Source organism: Vipera ursinii (genome assembly GCF_947247035.1).
Source record: "Vipera ursinii genome assembly, chromosome: 2".
In the NCBI taxonomy this organism is placed as follows: domain Eukaryota; kingdom Metazoa; phylum Chordata; class Lepidosauria; order Squamata; family Viperidae; genus Vipera; species Vipera ursinii.
In genome coordinates this window covers 404352-425839 of record NC_139513.1, presented here as the reverse complement: position 1 = coordinate 425839, position 21488 = coordinate 404352, and the positions used below count along the sequence as shown (strand labels likewise).

General features: G+C 61.6%; 3 protein-coding genes across 5 annotated transcripts; 1 reads left to right on the top strand and 2 right to left on the bottom strand.

The window, feature by feature from the left end:
• Positions 1–253: 253 nt before the first annotated feature.
• On the bottom strand, positions 254–5066 carry KIFC1 (kinesin family member C1; the record flags this gene model as incomplete). Its single annotated transcript, XM_083353194.1, has 16 exons — positions 254–444; positions 541–616; positions 750–823; positions 947–1086; positions 1220–1358; positions 1528–1695; positions 1852–2025; positions 2113–2229; positions 2413–2541; positions 2660–2806; positions 3388–3586; positions 3671–3878; positions 3991–4032; positions 4127–4177; positions 4270–4405; positions 4527–5066. The coding sequence occupies 16 exons, from the start codon at positions 5064–5066 to the stop codon at positions 400–402; spliced, it is 2385 nt and encodes a 794-aa protein (XP_083209320.1). The 3' UTR covers positions 254–399.
• Positions 5067–5215: 149 nt separating this feature from the next.
• Positions 5216–11895, top strand: PHF1 (PHD finger protein 1). Of its 2 annotated transcripts, none has more exons than XM_083353196.1 (14): positions 5216–5591; positions 5687–5768; positions 5865–5960; positions 6079–6164; positions 6365–6513; positions 6732–6827; positions 6916–6984; positions 7731–7854; positions 8561–8628; positions 9392–9508; positions 9656–9794; positions 9872–9978; positions 10082–10141; positions 11200–11895. In XM_083353196.1, exons 1-14 carry the CDS (start codon positions 5388–5390, stop codon positions 11498–11500), a joined length of 1698 nt encoding a protein of 565 aa, XP_083209322.1. In that variant the 5' UTR covers positions 5216–5387; the 3' UTR covers positions 11501–11895. The 2 variants fall into 2 exon arrangements, with proteins under 2 accessions (XP_083209322.1, XP_083209321.1); XM_083353195.1 differs by having other exon boundaries at positions 11197–11895.
• A 157-nt stretch (positions 11896–12052) lies between these two features.
• On the bottom strand, positions 12053–13574 carry CUTA (cutA divalent cation tolerance homolog). 2 transcript variants are annotated; one of them, XM_083357199.1, is made up of 6 exons: positions 13389–13574; positions 13105–13283; positions 12951–13010; positions 12815–12860; positions 12321–12370; positions 12053–12226 (listed from the first exon to the last, which is right to left on the bottom strand). In XM_083357199.1, exons 1-6 carry the CDS (start codon positions 13407–13409, stop codon positions 12124–12126), a joined length of 459 nt encoding a protein of 152 aa, XP_083213325.1. In that variant the 5' UTR covers positions 13410–13574; the 3' UTR covers positions 12053–12123. The 2 variants fall into 2 exon arrangements, with proteins under 2 accessions (XP_083213325.1, XP_083213326.1); XM_083357200.1 differs by having other exon boundaries at positions 13105–13235; positions 13371–13504.
• Between the last annotated feature and the right edge of the window lie 7914 nt (positions 13575–21488).

Below are 21488 nucleotides of genomic sequence, written 5' to 3'. Positions count from 1 at the left end.
GGCGTCTCCCGGCACGTGACCGGATGTCGATGTCTGAACCTCGGAAGCCCCGCCCCCTGGAGGGGCTGCGCTCTACGTACTCTTCCAAGCACGCCGGGGGGGGGGAGAACAAACAGCGCCGCAGCCGAGCACTGCGCATGCGCCTCCTTGCCCGCCTGGCCGCGGGAGCCGAGAGTCCGGCGCTTCGCCGCTCTTCCCCTCCCCCCACCCCCCGGTGCCCCCCCCCCGGGAAGGAAAGGCGGAAGCGCCGGGCTGGGGCTTGGGCAGCGCGCCCGTTTTTATTGAAGAAAGTCACAGAAGACACACAAAACACACACACACGCGCGCGCGGGACGTAAAAGCGGCGCAACAATTAAAAACACGAACACGGGTGGCCGGGAGGGGCGCGCAGAGAGACCCTCACTTCCGGTTGCTGGAGGCCGTGCCGATGACGCACTCGTTCACCTGCAAGGGAGGGGGGGAGTGAAAGGGGGTGGGTGGGTGTCCTCAGCCGCTTCCAGCCCCCCCCTCCCCCCCCACGCAGCCCCCTCCCCCACTCACTTTCCTGGCGAAGCGGAGGGAGTTCAGGGACTCGGCAAAGTTCTCCTCCAGAGGGGAGACGTTCACAAACATCAGCCTGGGGGGGGGGGAGACTGTGAGTGTGTCTGTGTGTGTGTGGGGGGGGGTGGGTCCCAGGACAGCCCCCTCCCTCCTGGCAGGGGTGGCAAGAGCCCTCCCCTCCCCCCACCACCACCACCAAAGCCACTCACATTTTGGAGCTGCCGCCCAGCGAGTTCTGGAGCAGGTAAGTCAGCTTGCTGTTGCGGTAAGGGATGTGGGCCTCCTGCATGGGGGGGGGCGAGAGGAGAGGGGCAGGCATGAGGGAGGACCCTCTGGACCCCCCAGCCGCTCCCTTTACACACACACACACACACACACCACACACACAGAGAGTGGGGGTTGCTACCTTGTTGCTGAGGGCGGTGATGACCAGGCCCAGGTTGGAGAGGCTGGTGTTGATGGCCTGGGTCTCCTTCAGCCGCTCCCCCGTGGAGAGAGACTTGTCCAGCCGCTCGCTGCCCGCCAGGTCCACCAAGCTCAGCATGGCTGCCGGCCCAAGGAGAGCAGGAGATCAGGGGGGCCCACCCATCCGAAGCCATGTGTGCGTGGGAGGGTGGCCCCACCACGGGGCCCCGGACGTCTCGGCGTCTGCCCTCTCCCCGCCCCGCCCGCCACTCACAGGAGGTGTGCAGCCCCCGCCTGGCGTTGCTGCCCTCCACGCGGAGCTGGAAGAGGCTGTGGCTGCGGGAGGAGCGCTCGTTCAGGTTGGTCCTGGCCACGGAGCGGTGGGCCTGGGCCGTCAGCAGCAGCTTCTGGACCTGACAGAAAAGGGGGGGGGAAGGTGCAAGGGTGAGGGGTGCTGGGCTGGTTGCAGAGGCCTTGCCGGGGAGTGGGGCAAGGAGAAAGAGGCACAGGAGAGACCCCCCCCAGAGCCCGCCTTCTGTCTCCTTTGAGGGGGAGAGGGTGTGGGTGCATGTGTGATGGTACCTCCTCCTCAGAAGAGACTGCCACGTAGGAGAGGTTGGGGACGTGCAGCTCCTCCGTGAACTGGCTCACTCTTCGGATCTCCAGCTCCCCGTTCTGCTCTGGCCGCAGCGACAAAAGATCCCGCAGCGTCTCATTGTAGATCTCCAGGAAGTTGGCTGTGAACTGGTACTGGCGGGAGAGAGAGTGGATGGCCCGGGGAACTCGGGGTTCGTTTTCTGATTTTGCTGGCTGGGGGCGGCGAGGATTTGGATGCGAGAGACCCCCGTAAATCAGACAGACACAGACCCCCCCCTACACACACAAACACATGCTTGCCCCCCTCACCTTCCACCCCTTGGTCTCCATCTCACGGGAGGTGGCGAAGATCTGTCGCACGGCCCGAGGAATCACGCCTGCCGCCTCGGGGCCCAGGTCGCTGCGGCCCTCCATCGTGTACGTCTTGCCGCTGCCCGTTTGCCCGTAGGCGAAAATGCAGACGTGATACCCGTCCAAGGCAGACTGGCGGAGGAGGAGAGCACCCAGGAGGGTGAGTGCCTGGCCAAGAGCAGGGGGAGGCCCCCCGCTACCCCCGTGACGCCCCCCCACCTGAACAAGCAGGGAGATCTCCTCAAAGACGCTCTCTTGAGAGCTGGACGGGGGAAACACCCGGTCAAAGCTGAACTCGTAGCTGATGTCCTCCTTGCGCTCGCGGCCAACGTGGGACTGCGGGGGGGGGGGGAGAAAGGGGCCGAGTCGTGAGAGATGCCCCCCCCCACAAAGCATTTCTTGAGAAACTCAGCTGCTCGTTTCTCCCCCAAATGCCACCCCTGCCTCCCTCCCATGACATTCTCGCTCTCTGTGGTGGGCCTCTACATACACCCGTGTGTTGGGGGGGCGCAAACTGACCTCTTCCACCCTGGAGAGCACAAGGCCCTTGTTGTTGTCGGCCGGGAAGCGCAGGTGGCTGGAGGGTTTCTGAGCCTGCCTCTCGCTGGCCAGCAAGGGCCGCACTCGGCAGAAGACCCGGATATTGCCCTGGAACAGAGCGAAAGGAGTGTGTGTGTGTGTGTGTGTGTGTTTCAGGCAGCCCTTAGGGACAAAAGGAACACCCCCCCCTTCCCCAATGCTCACAGGGGGCTGCCTGCCTCCCCACCTTCAGCTCCTGCAGGGCGTTGTGCAGGCCGCGTCGCTCCATCTCGCCCGTGTGCAGCTGCTCCTCCAGCACCGCCAGGCGGGCCGTCAGTGTCTCGTTCAGCTGCCGATGCTCGGCCAGGCCCTCTTCGGCCAGCAGCAGCTCCCCCTGGGCAGGCGGGAGGGGAAGAGTGAGGGTGCGCTGAGCCTCACCCCACCCCTCATGAAAAGGGGCGGGACCTTCACACCACCAGCCTCGGCCAGAGGGAGGGAAAGGTGACCCAGCGGCGGGCAGAGCGGAGGCCAGCGGAGCCGGGCAGAAAAGGGGCACAGACTCCGGCTTTAAACCTGGATCTGAGGCAACTGGCCGGCTTCCGCCTCCCCACCCCACCCCCCCAGTGCCAATCTGGGCCACTTTGCAGCATTAACCAATGCCTGAAGCCAGCCAGCTGACCGGGCCAGAGGGAGGAGAGGATGAAAACATTGCGCCCCTCGCCAAGGCTTGCTTGGCCCAGGAAAGGCAGTGAGCAGTAACGAGGCTCAAGAGGGGTGGCGAGAGGAAGAGGAGGAGGAGGAGCACCGATGGCCAAACGGGAAGCGGGTTCAGGAAAGGGCAGCCCTGCGTGCAGCGTCTGCCTCCCTATCCTCCCCACCTGTCACTGCTTGCTAGCAAAGGGCCTGGCGAGTTCTGCGCATTGACGTAAGCGGGGCACCAGGAGTGGCCGGGTAAGGCCCAGCCCGTCCTCTCACCTCTCGGGCCTCCAGCCGGACGGCCAGCTCCCGTCTGTCCTCCGTGGCCTCCCGGTTGAGGGCCTCCAGCTGCCCGATCCTCTGGGCCTGGCCCCGGCACGTCTCTTCCAGCCGCCGCTCCTCCTCCAGCAGCTCCGAGACTTTCTGGCCGCTCTCCCTGGCCTGGTCTCGGCAGGCCTGCAGCTCCGAAGCCAACTGGCTGCAAAAGGCCGTGAGGAGGGTCAAGAGCGGCGGCCGGGCCCCTTCAAAGCCCCCTCGGCCGCCTCCTCCTCCTCCTCCTCACCTGGCCCGGCCGCTGAGCTCCGCATTCTGGGCGGTTGCCTCCTTCAGCTCCTGCTGCAGCCCCCCCAGCTGGCTCTTCAGGGCCTCGTTCTCCCCCAGCAGCCCCTGGAGCCGCTCCTTGTAGGCGCCCACCTTGGCGTGCAGGTCGCTGATCTGCCCCTTCAGGTCCCAGGGGGCTCGCCGCTTCTCCTGCCCGCTGGCCGGGGGGCCTGGGCAGAGGAGGGGGGGAGGGAGAAAGACCGGGTCAGGAGGAGAAGGGGGGGCCTCAGCCCCTTCCTCCCCACCCGCCTGAGAGGGAAGCGGAGGGGGGGAGTGCCCTACCTTGTCTGGGTGGCGCTCCAGGAGCCGTCCGGCCGTTCAGCCCTGCGGAGGGAGAGGGGGGGGAGAGAGCGCAGGGTGAGACCCTCCGAAGGGGTCCCGGGGGAGTCTCCCCCTCCCCTCCCCACGAAAGCCCCACCTGCTGTCGGGAGGGCGGCGATGGTGGCCCTGGCCGAGGACCCGCGTCGTCCTGCGGGGAGAGAGGGAGACGGAGCGCCGTTCAGGGACCGGATCCAGCGATGCCCCCCTCCCTCCCTCCCTCCCGGCTGAGCTGCTTCTTACCGGAGACGCGGAGGAGGAGGCCGCGGGGCGCGGCGGGGGCCGCTCGGGGCCGGGAAGACCCTCCCGGGGGGGCCGCGCTCGCCGCCTGGGACGCCGCGACCTTCGACGCCGGCGCCGGCCCGGTGCGCGCCCGTTTCTGCCGAGGGAGGAGGAGGAGGAGGAAGAGGAGGAAGAGGAGGAGGAAGGGGGTGAAGAGACGGGGGGTGCGACCCTCCCCCCCCACTCGACCCTCCCCCTCCCCTCCCCGCGAGGCTGACCTGGGGCTCCGGAGGCGCGTTCTCGTCGGCGGCCGCGCGCTTCCCCCGCAGTCCGGGCCGGGGCAGGCGGGAGTCTCCGGCGCCCGCGGCGAGGGGCTGCCGGGGAGCCGCCCGCTCCGTGGCCCGAGTCTCCGAGTGGCGCATCGGGGCCGCGCTCTGCACACGCTCAGAGGACTCCCGCCTCTCCTCCTCCGCCGCCGCCGCCTCCTCCGCCTCCTCCTCTGGCCGCCCGGCAACGTCTGGGCGATTCGAACGGGCTCCCGTCCGGCCCCGCGCGCGCCGCAGCCAATGGGCTGGCCGGAGCCGCCTCCGGGCCCCGCCCCGCCCGCCGACCAACCGCGTTGAGGGAGCCGTCGCCCCGCCCCCCCCGCCCGAGACCCCGCCCATTTCGAAGGCGGGGACCTGACGGGCTCGCGCGCGTGCGGGCGGGCGTGCGCGCCCCCGCCTTCCCCGGAGGAAGCCCCGCCCTCTCCGCAGGGGCGCCAGGCAAGCCGGGACGGAGGGGCGGGGCCCGCCCGGGGGCGGGGCCGGAGGGCTCATTCCCCGGGGCTCCGCCCTCTCGACCGAAGAGGGGCGGGGCCGGCGGCGTTTGCGCGCAGCTCAGCCAGCAGCCCCACCGGTGCAGCCCGGGCGCGCCCCCTCCCCATCGCACCCCCCCTCCCCGCGCAGAGCAGGAGCAGCGGCCCCCCCCCGGGCGCCCCCCGACGGCTGGCCCGGCCGCCCGAAGGTCCCTGCAGGGGGCGCCGGCGGAGCTCCGGCAGCTGCGTCACCCGCGCCGGGCCTCCCTCCGCCGCCGCCCTCCGGAGCCCCTCGGGGCTCCCCCTCCCTCCCTCCCTCGGGCCCGGCGGAGGGGGCGATGCCATGGCGAGCGCGCCCCCCGCCGCCCTCCCGCGCGGCTCCCGCAGCGCCCGCCTGAGCTCCTCCGGCCCCGGGAAGCGCCCGGCCCGCCCCGCCGCCCCGCCGCCCAGCCCCGCCGCCGCCGCCGGCTGGCCCCGCTTCTGGGAAGGGCAGGACGTGCTGGCGCGCTGGACCGACGGGCTGCTCTACCTGGGCACCATCAAGAAGGTGGGCGGGGGCGGCCCGGGAGGGGGGAGGGGGAGGAGGCGCCCCCGCCCCGGCCGGAGCCCGCTGACCCCGCCGCTGACCCCCCCCCGCCGCAGGTGGACGCCCTCCGGCAGGTGTGCCTGGTGCAGTTTGAGGACGACTCGCAGTTCCTGGTCCTGTGGAAGGACATTAACCCGGGTTGGTGCTGCTTCGCCCCCTCCCGCTGCGGGGAGGCCGAGGGTCCGCGTGCCCCCCCCTCCCGCCCGGCGCCCCCTGACCCTTTTCCCTCCGCAGCGGCCGTCCCGGGCCAGGAGCCCTCCTGCTGCGTCTGCCGCTCGGAGGCCGCCGGGCCGGAGAACCGCCTGGTCCGCTGCGAGAAATGCAGCCACGGTGAGTCCCCCCCCCGTCCCGGTCGGGGGGGGGGGTAGGGAGCAACAGCCGGGCGAGGGGGTGGGGGTCGGGCAACCTTCAGCTCCCCCCTTTAACCGCCCGGGTGCCCCCCCTGCAGCCTACCACCAGGAGTGCCACCTGCCCCGCGTGCTCAGCGACGCCGCCTGGACGTGCCGGCAGTGCGTCTTCGCCGTGGCCACCAAGGTGAGGAGGGGGTGTCCAGCCGGGTCCGCTCGCCCCCCCCCAAAGCAGCGGCTCCCCTTGGCCCTGCCGGCCAGCCGCGGGGGTCTTCGGGGGTGGCCTCGGGCGCTCCTGCTCGCTCTTGTGTGTGGGGGGGTCCCGCTTCTCCCTCCCCCCGGACTGCCCCCCCCAGGGCCGCCCTGCTTCCCTCTCTCTTCCTGCAGCGCGGGGGGGCTCTGAAGAAGGGGCCGTACGCCAAGGCCATGCTGGGCATGAAGCTGGTGCTGCCCTACCAGCTGACGTCGCTCGAGTGGGACGCCGAGCACCTCACCAACCGGCAGCAGTGCTACTGCTACTGCGGGGGCCCCGGCGAGTGAGTGCGTGCCCGGCTGGGGGGGCGGCGGAGGGCAGGGGGAGGAAGGGGGACTGGGTGTGGGGGGGTCTGGGCGATCCAGGAAGGCTCAGTGGAAGTGGAACAGGCCCCCCCCGATGGGGGAGCGCCCTGGGCTGGGGGCTGGGAAGGGGTGGGGGGAGGCGATTCCCCCCCCACGCCCTGGTCTGACCCCCCATTCTTCCCTCCCGCCGGCCCAGGTGGAACCTGAAAATGCTGCAGTGCAGCCGCTGTGGGCAGTGGTTCCACGAGGCCTGCACCCAGTGTCTGAGCAAGCCCCTCCTCTACGGGGACAGGTGAGACCCCGGCCTGAGAGACCCCGGGGGGAGGGACGCAGTAGGAGGGGGGCAACCGGGCACAGCTGACCTCTTGAACCCTGGGCAGGTTCTACGTCTTTGAGTGCTGCGTCTGCACCGGGGGGCCCGAGAGCGTTCAGCGCCTGCCCTTGCGTTGGTGAGTCTCGGGGGGGGGACCGGCTGGGAGGGGCTCCTCGGCTAAGGTGAGGGCAGGGGAGCCCCTGGCCTTCCCCACTGCAGCGTGTGGGGCTCCCACCTGGCCGGGGGAGGCATTGAAGCCCCCCGGCGAAAGAGGTGGTGACCCCAAAAGTCCCTCAAGAGGGTTTTAAGGTCCCCGACATGGGCGGCTGCTCTGCCTCGGTGCAAACTGAGGGCCTGGGTTGGGGGGGCGTTCCTGGGCTTGTCCCAAGGGGGGCTCTGGGCTTTTGCGTTCTTGTAGACCCTCCCCAGGTGCTGCCCTTCCGGCAGCCTCGTTTGCCTCCTTTGCGGTCAAAGTCTGCCTGGGACGGGGCCCTTTTTTTCGGGCTCCGGGGCCACAGGCTGATGGCAGCTGTTCTCCTCCCCGGCCAGCAGAGGGCGCTTCTGTCTCCGCCACGTTCGCAGCTTTGGGGGTGCCCCCTCTGGACATCGGCCTCTGGGTGACCCTCTCCGGCCTGGGGAGAGAAATTGAGCCACATGGTGCAGGGGAGGCCGAGGCCGGGCCCTGACCACAGCGGGGCTGCTGGCCTGCAGAGGAGTTTTAAGCCTGGGGGTGGTGTGTGTGGGGGGGGATTCCTCTGGTGGGGGTCGCAGAGGGCAAAGGCTGGCCCCGCGTGTCCTTCAGCTCCTTGCCGGGGGGTGGGCTGGTGCCGCTATGGCCTTGGCCCGGCGGGCGTCTTTCAGGCTGGCATTTGCGCCTTGTAGGGTGGACGTGGCCCACCTCATCCTCTACCACCTCAGCATCTGCTGCAAGAAGAAATATTTCGACTTTGAGCGAGAAATCCTGCCTTTCGCCAGCGAGAACTGGGACAGCCTCCTGTTGGGAGAGGTCAGAGCAGGGCGGTGGCCGGGGGGGGCACAAAGGGGGACCCCTCAGCTTTCCTGGCTGGTTTGCGTCGTGCTGGGGGTGGACACGTAGCAGATCTCCTCCCAGCTCCTGACCCTTTTGAAGAAAGGAGGGCAGCGACTTCCTGCGTCCTCGTGGGCGTTATGCAGGGGGGAGGGGCTAAACGAGGGGGGGGCGCTGAGAAGCGGATGGGTGCTGCTAGCTACCCCTGCCCCAAATTACGTCCCTGGCTCGGGCCCTTTCCCTGTGGGAAAACACGGAGCAACTGACAGCGTGCTGGGCAGCGGTCATTCGTGGTATAAGCACGGCTGCTTGGAGAAGCCTCCCCTTCGGTCCCCGGTGACCTTTGACCCCAGCGGCCACTCCTTTGGAAGCACGGATTTCATACCTGCCGTATATCCACCCCGGGGACCTCAGCCAGGCCAGGGATGAGCGTAGCCTTCGTGGCCGAGGTTTTTCCCTCTGGCTGACCGGGGTCTTCCCACCGATTCTGCAAGGCGTCCACCCTGGGTGGTGGGGAAGGGCAGCCTGAGGGAGGCCGTCATCTTACGGGGGCCCCTTGGCTAAACCTGACCCTTTTCTTCGGCTGCGGAATAGCTCCGTTTTTTGGGGAAAGGAGGCTGCGTTTCGCCTCAGGTGGTTGAGCAGGGCTGTGGCTTATTGTCTTTGTCCTCCTTGGGCCCTGCAGCTCTCCGAGACGCCCAAAGGGGAACGCTACAGTCAGCTGCTGAGCGCCCTGACCAGCCACAAGGACAGGTAGGCCTTGATCAGGGCTGCTGGGCGCCAACAGCTGGAATTTTAGCAGTCCTACTTTGTTGCTCCGTGCCCGTTTCGCAGGAATCTTCCCAGACCGCCAGAACCCCCTGGGAGGGAAAGGCCTTCAAGGCAACTCGGATCTTGTGCCTGCATAGACTCCGGGCTAATTCCCCGTTTGACCCCCTCCTCCTCCCCAATTGGGATGGTTGCTCCCCAACAGGGTTGACCCTCCCAGCTCAGATGAAGCCCCCCCCCCATTTGCACAGCATCCCGAGGGAGCTGCTCTTTTGGGGGGGGAATATGTTCAGCCTGGTGTACAAATGCAGCCCCTTTGTTTTCATTGAGGTTTTGTTCTGCGATTTGACCCCCAAAAAGCGGGCAGCTTGTTTAATTGCCTTGTGCAACTTACTCCATTTTTGCACCTGATCCTGTTTGGTCTGCTATAAATTTAGGGGGGGCGGGTTAAGAGAAACGGTTTAGGGGTGTTTCAGGGCCCTGTGGGTGCCTCAGGCTGGGCCGGATTAGTAACCGAGTGGGGCAAATGTAGAGGAGGTGGTTGTTTTGGCGAAGGGGGCCCGGGGGGGGGGGCGAGGCGGGTGGTGGGCTTCCAACCCCTCAGGTACAAAGCCACCCACCCCATTCAGGGGTGTGGAGGGGGGGTGCCACCCACAGCATTTGGGGCCGTGGCCCTGATGGTGGCCTGGGCTGCTGGAGGGCGCCTGTTCCGGCGGGCTCCCCATCCCTTCCCTCCTCTGCCCCACAGATTCATCTCCGGGAAGGAAATCAAGAAGCGCAAGGGGCTCTTTGGGCTGCACCTGCGACTGCCCCCCCCTGCCCCGGAGACCCCCGGGCCGCCCCTCCTCCTCCTCTCTGAGAGCAGGTGAGCAGCAGCCCTCCCCTCTGCCCCACCCACCGGCCTCCCGAGCTCCGGGCCTGGGGAGAGAAGGAAGCTGCCCGTGCCCCACCCCCAGCTCCTTCCCCCCCCAGCCCCCCTCCATGCTGCACAGATAAGGAGGGCCCCTTACAGCTTGCTTTCAGGGCAGGGCAGGCGTGGGCCGGGGCCCAGGAGGGACAGGCACCGTCGCCCGAGGGCCCCGGGGGCAGCCTTCAGCACGGAGCAACACAGCGCCGGGCAGAGGGAGCGGCTGGTCAGGGTGCTCACTCAGGTAGGTGGAGGGTGGAGGGAGGGGGGGTGAGGAGGGGGGGTCTGTGCTGCTCCTGAAGGGGCCCTCCTTTCTCGCAGGAGCTGGCGCAGAGCCCCGCGGTCAGCCCTAACCAGAGCTACGGCGGCTACGGCGGCGCCTGCAGCACGTACAACTTCCGCCACACCGATGCCCGTTGCCAGGACAGGTGAGGCTGTGGCCGAGGGGGGGGGGCGTAGAGGGCAGGCGGCCGTCACCAGGGCGGCTCCCTCTTGATGCTCTGCTTTCTTCCCACCCCTACTCCTCTGCAGCACCCCGATCCGGATGTTCGCCTCCTTCCATCCCTCGGCCAACACCGCAGGGACCTTGAGGTGAGCAGGGCAGCACAGAGCGGCGTGGGGCTCCCCACAGAGTCCCTCTGGCGCCAGGCGCCGGATCCCACTGGGGGGTGGCATCTGGCCTAGAGGGGCTCCCGTGGCTGGTGCTTCTACAGAACTGAGGTTCTCCGATGGGTGCCGGGCCCCTGCTGCCGTGGTGTGACGAGATGTGGATCGGCAGGGCCCCTTAGCCATTCAGGCGACCCCCCCCAAATGATTTTTGGCGGGCCAGTCTGAGGGACGGCTGACCGTTGGCCTCTGTTCCCAAGGGCCGAGGTCAGGGGGCATCGCAGGGGCGATGGGCAAAGCCACCCTTCCCCCCCCGTTGAGGGAAGCTAATGGGCTGGGCAGGAGCCCCAACGGGCCAAGTCTGTGGGCAACCCACTGGAGCTTCTGGGCCTCCCGTGGGGCTTCCTTTGCCCCCAAAGCAGGGTGCCCCCTCTTTGCACAAAGAGGGGTGCAGAAGAAGTAGCTTTTCCCAGGGGTGCAGGGCCCAATCCCCACACTGGCCTCCTCCCTGGTCTGAGCCGGTCAGGTGACACCCCCCCCCCCGGGTTAGTGCTTCTGCAAAAGCAGCGCCCAGAGCTGTGGGGGGGGGCATTCCGGAAGTCAAACAGGCCAGAACTGCCCGGCCTGCTGGTGGTCTCTTCCACGGGCTTCTTCCCCAAGTCCACTCAGAGGACCCGCACCCCATCTGGGCAGGAAGGTCCCCAAAGCATCTGGGGTGCCCACCGCCACTTGCCCCGGTCCTGGCAATGCCACGCAGGGCACAGAAGCTGCCACAGGATGGCTGTGGAGCTGGGCCACCCGTGTTCTGGACGGGATGCACCCCAACGGCTGACGGGGTCTCCGAGGTAGATCAGAGATCATCCAGACACCACCCACCCCCATCTCCTTCTCTTCCAGGTTGGGAAACCTCCAAAGGAGGGGGGAGGCCTCCAGGTGGGATTTGCCCATCAGGGGCCACACCACCGGCCCTCGGTGGTGGGGGGGCGGGGTTCTTGGCCTGGGGGAGGGGCCAGCACTAATTGCTCCCTCTTCTCTTGCAGCAGAAGCGGTGAGCCCCCCCTCGACCCCTGCGTGGCAGCCACCCCCGCCGCAGAGCAGCAGAGTCCGGAGTGCCCCGCCCCTGCCTTCCTGCCCTGCCCAGCGCCCCCCCTCAAACGCCAAGCCACGCCTCCGCCCCCGCCCCCCACCCTGCCCTCCTCCCTCTGCGCCCCAGCCAGCACCAGCTATTTTGGGGTGATGGGCCGGCTGGCGCGGGGGGAGGCGGTCCGCATCCTGGCCCGTCGCATCGCCACGGACGGCAGCGTCCAGTACCTGGTGGAGTGGGACGGGCGAGGCATGTTCTAGGCCGGGGGAGGGGGCGGAGCGTGGGCCCTCCCCCCGTCTGCAGCCGTGAGCCCCCCCTCCCGATTTCCACAGAAGGAAGGGCAGCAGGGGGAGCTGGGAAAGGGACCCCCGGCCGGAGGGCCCCACCGCCTCGCCGCCTGCGCTCACCCCCTCCCGCCCCACACCAGCCGGCCCACCTCGCCACCCCCCCCCCCCCCGGAGCAAAGGCTGAGTTCGTTTATTTTTGTACTGTTTCTGAGTAAAGTTTTTAGGGAGACTCCCTAAGAGGGACAGGATGTGGCTTCCTGGGGGGGGCGCCTGCCTCCTCCCCCCCTACTGCTGACTTTGTTCAAGATGCCGCTGTCCCCCCCCCCGCCTGTTCACAGCCAGAGGCCGAATAAAGAGCTTCATTGAGACTCGGCTGCCGCAGTTTCTTCCAGGGTGGGGTCCCAGGCACGGGGACAGCAGCTGCCAGGGGGCGAGGGGTCCGGCCCTAGCCAGGCCCCCTTGTCCTACACAACCCCCAGGATCTGAGGAGCCCCCCTCAGGACAAATGCAGACAGAAGCGAGAGCCTCGCGGCCTGGGCCTCCCCTTCAGGCCTGGGGTGGGGCTTTATTTGGGACACAGGCTGCTCAAGGGCCCCTCATTCGGGGGGGACGGCCTCTTCCACCCACCGCAAGTACGGGGGGTTTCCCTGCTGGATGGGGACGGCGATCACCTCGGCCACTTCGTAGGGGTGCACCGACCTGCAAGGCAAAGGGCGGGTGTGTGTGTGATGTAGACGCTGTTGACCCTCCCCCATCATCCACTGCCAAGGGAAAGGGGGGGGGTCTGCCTTACCGGACATACTCTGCCAGCGCGGAGACCCGGGAACTGCGTGTTTTGATCATCTGGGGGGGGGGAAGAGAGCAGAGGTGAGGGAGCCCCAAATAGACAAGCAGGGCTCTTGTGTGAGGCTGGCCAGAGGGGAGGGGAAGCCCCCCTCCCCAATTCCTTGGCCAAACTGTCCGTTTTGCAGCTGGTGCGGCAGGAAACAGCCTGCCACGCTCGGGGTTCGAGTCCCCTCGTCCAACTGGAGAGTTCAGGACATGGATCCACAACCAGGTTGTGAGGGTGGGGTAAAGGGGGGGGGGTCTTCCACAGCCCTCTTTCCTCCCCCCAAGGCTTAGGGGGGTCCTCCAGAGTTGCAACCGGTCGCAGCGCCGGGGTGGGGGGGAGGTGCAAGGCTGGTCCCCCCCCTTCGAGCAGCCACCGGGCAAGAGTGAGGGGGGCGGGTGGAGCTTGGGGGAAACGACCCCCCCAGGAAAGGCCCACCCCTTCTGTTCCCCACTCACCAGCAGCACCTCTGCGTCCTCCTCGACGGCGCCCTTCCACCGGTAGCTGCAAGGGAGGCGGAGGGGGGGTAGGCTGAGCCCGGGACGCCCCCTCCCCTCCGAGCCACCGCCCCCTCCTCCCCCCCCCGAGACTCACATGGAGGTGACGCCGGGCAGGACGTTCACGCAGGCCGCCAGCCGCTGCTCCACCAGGGCCCTGCGGAGACCGGCCGAGGGGGGGCGCTCAGCAAACGCCCCCCCCGCGGAGACCACCCCCGTCTCCCCCCCCCCGCCGGACGCCCCCCGCCCACCTGGCCAGGTCCTTGGCCACCGTCTGGTTGGGGCAGGTGACGAAGGCGGCCGAGAGGCTGCCGCCCGCCGCGGGAGGAAGAGGAGGCTCGGCTGCCATGGAGGAAGAGGAGAAGAGGCGCCCGGGAAGCCGCTGCAGCGCCGGGAGCATCAGCAGCAGCGCCGCCGCCGCCGCCGCCACCTGCGGGGGAGGCAGAGACGGGGCGGTCGGGGGGGGCGAAAAGGGGGGCACCCTTCGGACCGCGCAGCAGCGCCCCCCCCCACACACACACGGGGCCGCCCTTACCCCGAAGGCGGCCGCGGGCATCTGCCCCCACCAGGGGGCGCCCCTCCGGACGGGCACGGAGCCCGTTGCCCCCCCCACCCGACGTGATACCCCCTCCGGACCCGCTCCCGCCTCTCCCACGCCGAGTGTGTGTGTGTGTGGGGGGGGCGGTGCGACTCCCCGCGCTGGCCCGTCCGGGGCAGAGGAGGCTCCGCTACCTGCTTCCTGTCGCGTCCGCCGCGCGACCCGACGGTGCCCCGCCCCGAGGTGGAGACGTCAGGCGGAAGTGCGGCCGGGGAAGGGGGCGCCGATCCGCCTCCGACCCGCCCGCCCCTTCCGTGCGCCCCCCCCCGCCCGCCCGCCCGCAGGCGCCGCGGAAGCCCCGGGACGGGGATCGCGGGGAGGGGGCGAGGTTCCGGCCGCTTCCCCGGTTGGACAGTTGCCTGGCTTGTGGGGGGGGAGCCCCGCCCCCTAAATCAGCTGAATGCGCCCCCTCCCACCGCTTCTCCGGGACTGGGTGGGTGGGGGGCAAAGGACCCCCCCGTATTCCCCCCCCCGAGGGGTCCGAGGCTGCCCTGGTGCCCAGGCTCCCCGGAGGCCGCCAAGGGAGGAGCCGCGTTTGGGGGTATCTCTCCGCGTGGGGGGGGGGCTGAATCAGACACCCCCCCGCCCCCCCCCAACAGACTGGCCCTTCCATCGCGGCTCCCCGGTGATTTGGGTCGATGCCGCGGAGGGGGGAGGGCGTGTTGTGGGGATGGCGAAGGTTTTGCCTCGCTCGTCTGGGGGGGGGGCTGAAAGGGGCAGAGGGACCCCCTCCCCCTTTGAGAACAGGGCTCCCCCGTTTCCAGGCTCCCCTCGGGGGGGGGGGAGCAGCTTCTGCGCCTGCCTGCCTTCCAAAAGTGGGGCTGGTGGACGGTGCCCAATGCGGATGGTCTCAAAACAGGATTGGGGGAGCCCCCCCCAGCAACTACCAGGGGGGCAATAAGGCTTCTCCCCCCTTCTGGGCCAAGGACCCTTGTCCTGAGCAGATCTCTTCTGTGCTCAGGGCGGCCGGTGGGGGCTGGCTTGAACCCCCCCTGTGGGGAGGGGGTCTCCTAGGAGGGCTTAGGAGCCCCCCCCATTCCTAGAGCAATTTTCTCTTGGGGTTGCAACTGGGTCTCTGTCATTTTAGGTCAGGGGTCTTCAAACTCGGCCCTTTGATGACTTGGCTCACATGGTGTGGTAGGATGGAGGGTTTGTTCTCACGGTGTGTTGGGGGGAGAGAGCAGGGGGGGTGGAGGCTCAGCTAATCTCAATGTACACATGTTGTACTTTGACAATAAAGGTTTATTATTATTATTGTGGACTTCAACTCCCAGAATTCCTCAACCAGGCAATTCTGGCAGTTGAAGCCCGCAAGTCATGAAAGGGCCACGTTTGAAGAACCCTGTTTTGGATTGTTTTAGCTGGGCTGTGTTGGTGGTTTTACTCTGGGTTTTACTATCTATTTATGTGTCTATGTGCCTTTATTATTTTTACAATTAACTCAAGCCGGTGAACATATGCAACACTTCTTCTTCCTCTTATTTTCCCCACAACAACCCTGTGAGGTGGCTTTCCCTCAGCAAGGACTACTGGCCCAAGGTCGCCCAGGGGGCTTTCCATGGCTAAGGCAGGATTTGAACTCACCGTCTCCCGCTTTTGAGCTTGGTGCCTTAACCACTAACCCAAACAGGCTCTGCTTTTATCTGTTTCTAAAGATTTTGTCCAGAGTCTATTGGAATTGGGTGGCTATAATAAATTTTAATAATAATAATAATAATAATAATAATAATAATAATAATAATAATAATAATAATAATAGTAGTAGTAATAGTAATAGTAGTAATAGTTGGAAGGGACCTTGGAGGTCATCTAGTCCAACCCCCTGCTCAGGCAGGAAACCTTATACCATTTCAGGCAAATGGTTGTCCAGTCTCTTCTTAAAAACTTCCAGTGTTGGAGCATTCACCACTTCTGGAGGCAGGTTGTTCCACTGGTTAATTGTTCTAACTGTCAGGAAATTCCTCCTTAGTTCCAGGTTGCTTCTCTCCTTGACTAGTTTCCATCCGTTGCTTCTTCTCCTGCTTTCAGGTGCTTTGGAGAATAGCTTGACTCCCTCTTCTCTGGGGCAGCCCCTGAGATATTAGAACACTGCTATCATGTCACCCCTCACCCTTTTCTTCATTAAACTACACATACCCAATTCCAGCAACCGTTCCCTATATGTTTTAGCCTCCAGTCCCCCAATCATCTCTGTTGCTCTTCTCTGTACTCTTTCTAGAGTCTTGACATCTTTTTTACATCCTGGTGACCAAAACTGGGTGCAGTATTCCAGGTGTGGCCTTACCAAAGCATTGTAAAGTGGTATTAGTACTTCACGTGATCTTGATTCTATCCCTCTGTTCATGCAGCCTAGTATTGTGTTGGCTTTTTTGGCAGCTGCAGCACACTGCTGGCTCATATTGAAGTGATTGTCTACTAGGACTCCGAGATCCCTCTCACAGTTACTACTATTGAGCAAGGTACCACCTATACTATACCTGTGCATTTGATTTTTCCCGCCTAAATGTAGAACCTTACTTTTTTCACCATTGAATTTCATTTTGTTAGATAGTGCCCTGTGTTCGAGTCTGTCCAGATCCTTCTGTATCTTAAGCCTATCTTCTGGAGTATTGGCTATTCCTGCCAGCTTGGTGTCATCTGCAAATTTGATGAGTTCCCCATCTATCCCCTCATCCAAATCGTTAATGAAGATATTGAAGAGCACTGGGCCCAGAACAGAGCCCTGGGGCACCCCACTACACACTTCCTTCCATGTAGATGCAGTTCCATTGAGGACCACACGCTGAGTATGGCCTGTCAGCCAGCTACTAATCCACCTGGTGGTGATGCTATCTAACCCACATTTTTCAACTAGATGCTGTTGTACTGCATCAGCTACCACACCAGTTAGCAATTTGAAAATTGTTGGTAAGCAGGTAATTGGCCTGTAGTTGCCTGGTGTTGCCCCTTTTCCTAGATCTTTCATTATTAGGTATTTTTTCCCAGTTGTTAGCCACTTTTCAATTTCTCCTCCTTGTAGTATGTTGTTGAACTGCTTGGCAATGAGTGGGTATATAACAGTTAGATGTTTCAACCAAAACCCATGCAGTTCATCTTCACCTTGTGCTGACCAATTCTTGATCTTCCTTGCTCTTTTCTGTACCATTTCTGCTGTTATTAATAGTTCTTTCATTTCAGACTTCCGGTTTGCTAACGCTGCCGCTATGGACCTCTGGAGGACGGCTCTCGTCTTCCACGTCCAGTTTCGCATCACTGGGGGGGTCCTAAAAAGGCCTAAGAGTCACCCTGCAGGGGCGACCAGCAAGAAGGGGCTTTTGCAGAAACGCGGGGGAGCCGCACCTCCCCCCCCCCGGTTAGTGCCTGCATTCCCTGCGGACGAAAGACCGGCCATAGCAACATGGCCGGTTACTAGGCTGCAGACAGCCGAAGTCACACTTACCACCAGGCAACATTAAAGCAGTGTGGAAGAGACTGGGTAAGATTCCTCTCTTATACTCCAATCTTCTTCCTTTCACCTAAATAAACTGCTAAGTACTTTCCCCCCCTGTGGAGAGGGAGGGGGGGAGTTCAACCTTCCCTTCAAAATAGCGGCGATCAAGCCTCCAGGGGTGTGTTTTTTTTAAAAACGTTGAAAAAACGAATTGACCTCAACTAGAACTTTATAACCTGTGGACTAAAACCTTTTGACTACCTACTCCTTACTTCCTACTCTTATTTGAAAATTTACCTCTGCTTTCTAAAACAGAAGAAATAATTGAAAAGAGATTAACAGATTAAAAGAAAAGAATTTTCTAAGCACTTGGGGGACACCCAGTGGCTAAACCTGAAATTGCAATCTGTCACTCTTAAAAAGAGAGAGAGAGAGAGAGAGACTTGGCTGATTCCTTAGAAAAACAAGATAAGGCTAACCTTGAACACCAGATGTGAGACTCCAACATGGAAGAATTACAAAAACAAATCCATGCTATGATGAAAATAACCTACCAAAGTTATCATTTCCTGTCTACAGCCAGCAAAGAAATAAGAGCTTTTGGGGGGGAAACTAGAAAGTGTCTTGGAGAAGCAAATTCAAATTGTGACTACAACTAATAATTTATTAGGACAGAACATAACAGAAGAAATTGAACAATCAAATACATTGACAGAAGAATTAACTACTCAACAAGCACAGACGTTTGAAGATCAAAATGAGAAACAGATGGAAGAAAAAATACACAATCCAGGACAATTATATCAAGAGGTGAAAACAATGAGAAGATTTGGTGCTTTTATTAGACCCCTCAGCCCTTCAAAAAGGAAGATGGGACGGTCACTTCAATATGATACAATAACACAAGAATTCTTTGATGACCCTGAAGCAAAGAAGCAAAAAATGATACGGCAAAGGAAAAAAGGAAAAATAAGATTGAAGAAGGACATATTTAAGAGGCCTGAAACGGAAAATAGTAAAATAAACAGGATTGTACTTGGATTATGAGAGATTGTTTTGATGAGTAGATAAAAATACTGGCTAATTAAATTTAAAAAAACTCAGTTAAATTGAAATATTGAGCTGCTTAAATGAAATTGATTTAGATGTAGGGAAGGTAGGTTAAAATCCCCCAGCACCAAAAATCTGGGGAATTCCACCGCCAACCCTGAGAGAGCGTTGAGTAGCCCGGGCAGAGCCGTTGCCATGCAGCTGGGAGAGAGGTACGTGAGCAACAGGCCCAACTCTCTCGCCCCTTCTGTTCAACATCTACATGAAACCGCTGGGTGAGATCATTCGTGGTTTTGGAGTTGGGTATCATCAGTATGCTGATGATACCCAACTTTTCATTTCGACCCCAAACCACCCCAGTGATGCCCTCGACGTGATGTCCCGGTGCCTGGAGGCGGTCCGGGTCTGGATGGGGAGGAACAGGCTTCGTCTCAACCCTGACAAGACGGAGTGGCTGTGCGTACCGGCATCCCGGGATATTCAGGATATCCCACCCCTCATTATGGGGGGGTGAGTCATTACCTCCTGTAGATAGGGCTCGCAACTTGGGAGTCCTCCTAGATTCACAGCTCTCTTTAGAAGATCATATTGTAGCTGTAACTAGGGGGGCGTTCGCCCAGGTTCGCCTGGTGCGCCAGTTGCGGCCCTATCTAGACCGGGATGCCTTGCGCATGGTCACTCATGCGCTCGTGACCTCTTGTCTTGATTACTGCAACGCTCTCTACATGGGGCTACCCTTGAAGACCACTTGGAGGCTCCAGCTGGCACAGAATGCAGCCGCGAGAGTTGTGTCGGGGGTCTCCCGATACTCCCGTGTTACACCTTTGCTCCGCGAGCTGCATTGGTTGCCAGTTGTCTTCCGGGTGAGGTTCAAGGTGTTGGTAATGACCTACAAAGCCCTCCATGGCATGGGTCCAGAATACCTTGGGGAGCACCTGCAGCCGGCGTCAACTTCCCTCCGCCCAGTACGCTCCCACAGAGAGGGCCTCCTCAGGGTGCCGCCGGTCAAAGAATGCCGACTGGTGGCCCCCAGGGGGAGAGCGTTCTCTGTGGGTGCACCGGACTTATGGAACCATCTTCCGGTAGAGCTCCGGATGGCGCCCGACCTCCGCTCCTTCCGGCGCGACCTTAAAACCCATCTCTTTAAGGAAGCGGGCCTGGCCTGATGGGATGGGGTGGGTTTGTTATTATGACTTTAATTTTAAATTTGTACTATGGGCATTGTTTAATCATGTTTTAATAATTTTAACTTTTGTATCTGTCTTTTACGTATTGCCCTGTTAACCGCCCTAAGTCTCTTGAGAGAAGGGCGGTATATAAATTAAATAAATAAATAAATAAATAAACTGACCACCGGGGCCCCACCTTAAGAGGAGGGACTCACATCCGCCTATCTGAGGGGCAGTGGCCTCCCCCAGACAAAGGGCCTCCTTAACAACAACCGCCACCCCACCGCCCCTACCCTGAGCCCGAGGCTGATGCAGCACACGGAAACCTGGAGGGCATAAGTCAATCAGGGAGACTTCTCCCTCCGAGCCCAACCACGTTTCCGTAATGCATGCCAGGTCTGCGTCTTCCTCCTTAATCAAATCACGGGTGAGGGGAGCTTTATTCATAACAGACCTGGCATTCAAATAAATCAGTGCATCTTCATCGTTGTCCTTCAGATATTCTTCCAAAGCCATTTTTTCTTCTTCAACTGTCTGATGTACTTGTAGCATTCCACGCGTACCTATTTGCCTTGGTAGATACAGAATGTCACTGCATGGATGAAGGGCATGATTCATTGTCATTATTTTTCTGGTCTTCCTATCCATTGCTTTGTTGTTGTTGTTGTTGTTGTTGTTATCAAATGCATACAAAGCCAGAACCGAGAAGCCACAGATAACAAGTGCCACCTCTGCAAAGGAGCTGAAGAAGCAGCAGATCCTCTGGTAAAGTGCTGCGAGGAGATCACCCAGAGTGACTATGAACAACAGCAAGAAATATCATTGGCCTGAAAGCAAGAACTGGCGGGACCACAAAACAGAGAAAGTCAGAGAAAATAAAGAAGTTAAATTGCCCTGGGACTTTGGAAGTCAAACACACGGCCACCTGCCACATAACACCCTGGACTTATCAACAGCTATTGATAAGAAAGACAAAAAAGTCTGGATAGTGGATGTGGTGGTGCCTGGACACAGCAGCAGAGGAAAAACGCCACGATGTAAAAAAGAGTTTGAGACTCTAGAAAGGGTGCAGAGAAGAGCAACGAAGATGATCAGGGGATCGGAGGCTAAAACATACGAAGGAGGGTTACAGCAACTGGGCAGGGCCTTTGAACTCTGGTGCTGGAGAAGACTCCTGCAAGTCCCTTGGACTGCAAGGCCATCAAACCGGTCAGTCCTAGAGGAGATCCACCCTGACTGCTCTTTAGAAGGCCAGATCCTGAAGTTGAAACTCAAATACTTTGGCCACCTTATGAGAAGGAAGGACTCATTGGAGAAGAGCCTAATGCTGGGAAAGGTTGAGGGCAAGAGAAGAAAGGGACGACAGAGAATGAGGTGGCTGGATGGAGTCACTGAAGCAGTAGGCGTGAGCTTAAATGGACTCCAGAAGATGGTAGAGGACAGGAAGGCCTGGAGGAACATGGTCCATAGGGTCGCGATGGGTCGGACACGACTTCGCAGCTAACAACAACAAGTCTAGTGAAGAGAACGACCAGGGGAGACTTGATAGCAGTCTTCCAATATTTCTGGGCTGTCAGAGGAATCAACCTATTTTCCAAAGCCCCCACGGGACGGATGAGGAATAACGAATGGAAACTGATGAAGGATTCCTTCAACCTAGAAGTAAGGAGAAATTTCCTGACTGAGAACAACCAACGGAACAGAAGTTGCCTTCAGAAGTTGTGGGAGCTTCATCACTGGAGGTTTTTAAGAAGAGACTGGACAGCCACGTCAGAAATGGTGGGGTAGGCAATCTTGGCTCTTTTATGACTCGTGGACTTCCACTCCCAGAATTCCTGAGCCAGTTTAGGGGATTGGGGACCCCCTGTTCTACAGGGTGGGCGTTTGGCATGAAACGGTCATGTCTTTCGGCCTTTGGCATCTGCGCACCGTGTGCCACTCTCCTTTTCGGCCAGGAACTCTCAACGATCGGCAAAGAGGCTCTTTGGCCGGACTGTCTGGAGGCCATTCCTCCAGGTGCCTTCAACCAGCGAAGGCCAGAGAGAGAACTGTCCACTCGGCATCCAGCGTCCAGTCTGTCATTCAGAGCCCGGAAAAGCACCCGGGACGGTGCAAGTGAAGAAGAGGTGGAAGAGGACAGGGCTTGGACACAGCCCTGTCTGACCCCACTGAAGAACTTCTACGGAGGTTCTCCGTCATGGCTGTCCCAGAGGTGCTTTTTCAAGAGGCAACTGGGCTTTCCGTTTTCTCTTTGAAGACGTTTCGCTTCTCATCCAAGAAGCTTCTTCCGCTCTGACTGGATGGTGGGGAGCGAAAGATCAGTTCCCAGTCAGCAATCCTGGCTCAAAAACAGCAACCGTCAGAGGGACGTCGGAGTCCTAGCCCAGG

What these genes read in the sequence shown, in the direction of transcription:
- PHF1 (XM_083353195.1), top strand. Translation starts at nt 5,388, where the DNA reads ATGGCGAGCGCGCCCCCCGCCGCCCTCCCGCGCGGCTCCCGCAGCGCC. An exon ending in TGGTCAGGGTGCTCACTCAG is followed by an intron (nt 9,795 to 9,871) that starts GTAGGTGGAGGG and finishes CCTTTCTCGCAG; the next exon opens with GAGCTGGCGCAGAGCCCCGC. An exon ending in GATGCCCGTTGCCAGGACAG is followed by an intron (nt 9,979 to 10,081) that starts GTGAGGCTGTGG and finishes ACTCCTCTGCAG; the next exon opens with CACCCCGATCCGGATGTTCG.
- CUTA (XM_083357199.1), bottom strand. Translation starts at nt 13,409, where the DNA reads ATGCCCGCGGCCGCCTTCGGG. An exon ending in TGCCCGCGGCCGCCTTCGGG is followed by an intron (nt 13,284 to 13,388) that starts GTAAGGGCGGCC and finishes CCTCCCCCGCAG; the next exon opens with GTGGCGGCGGCGGCGGCGGC. An exon ending in AGGACGCAGAGGTGCTGCTG is followed by an intron (nt 12,371 to 12,814) that starts GTGAGTGGGGAA and finishes CCCCCCCCCCAG; the next exon opens with ATGATCAAAACACGCAGTTC.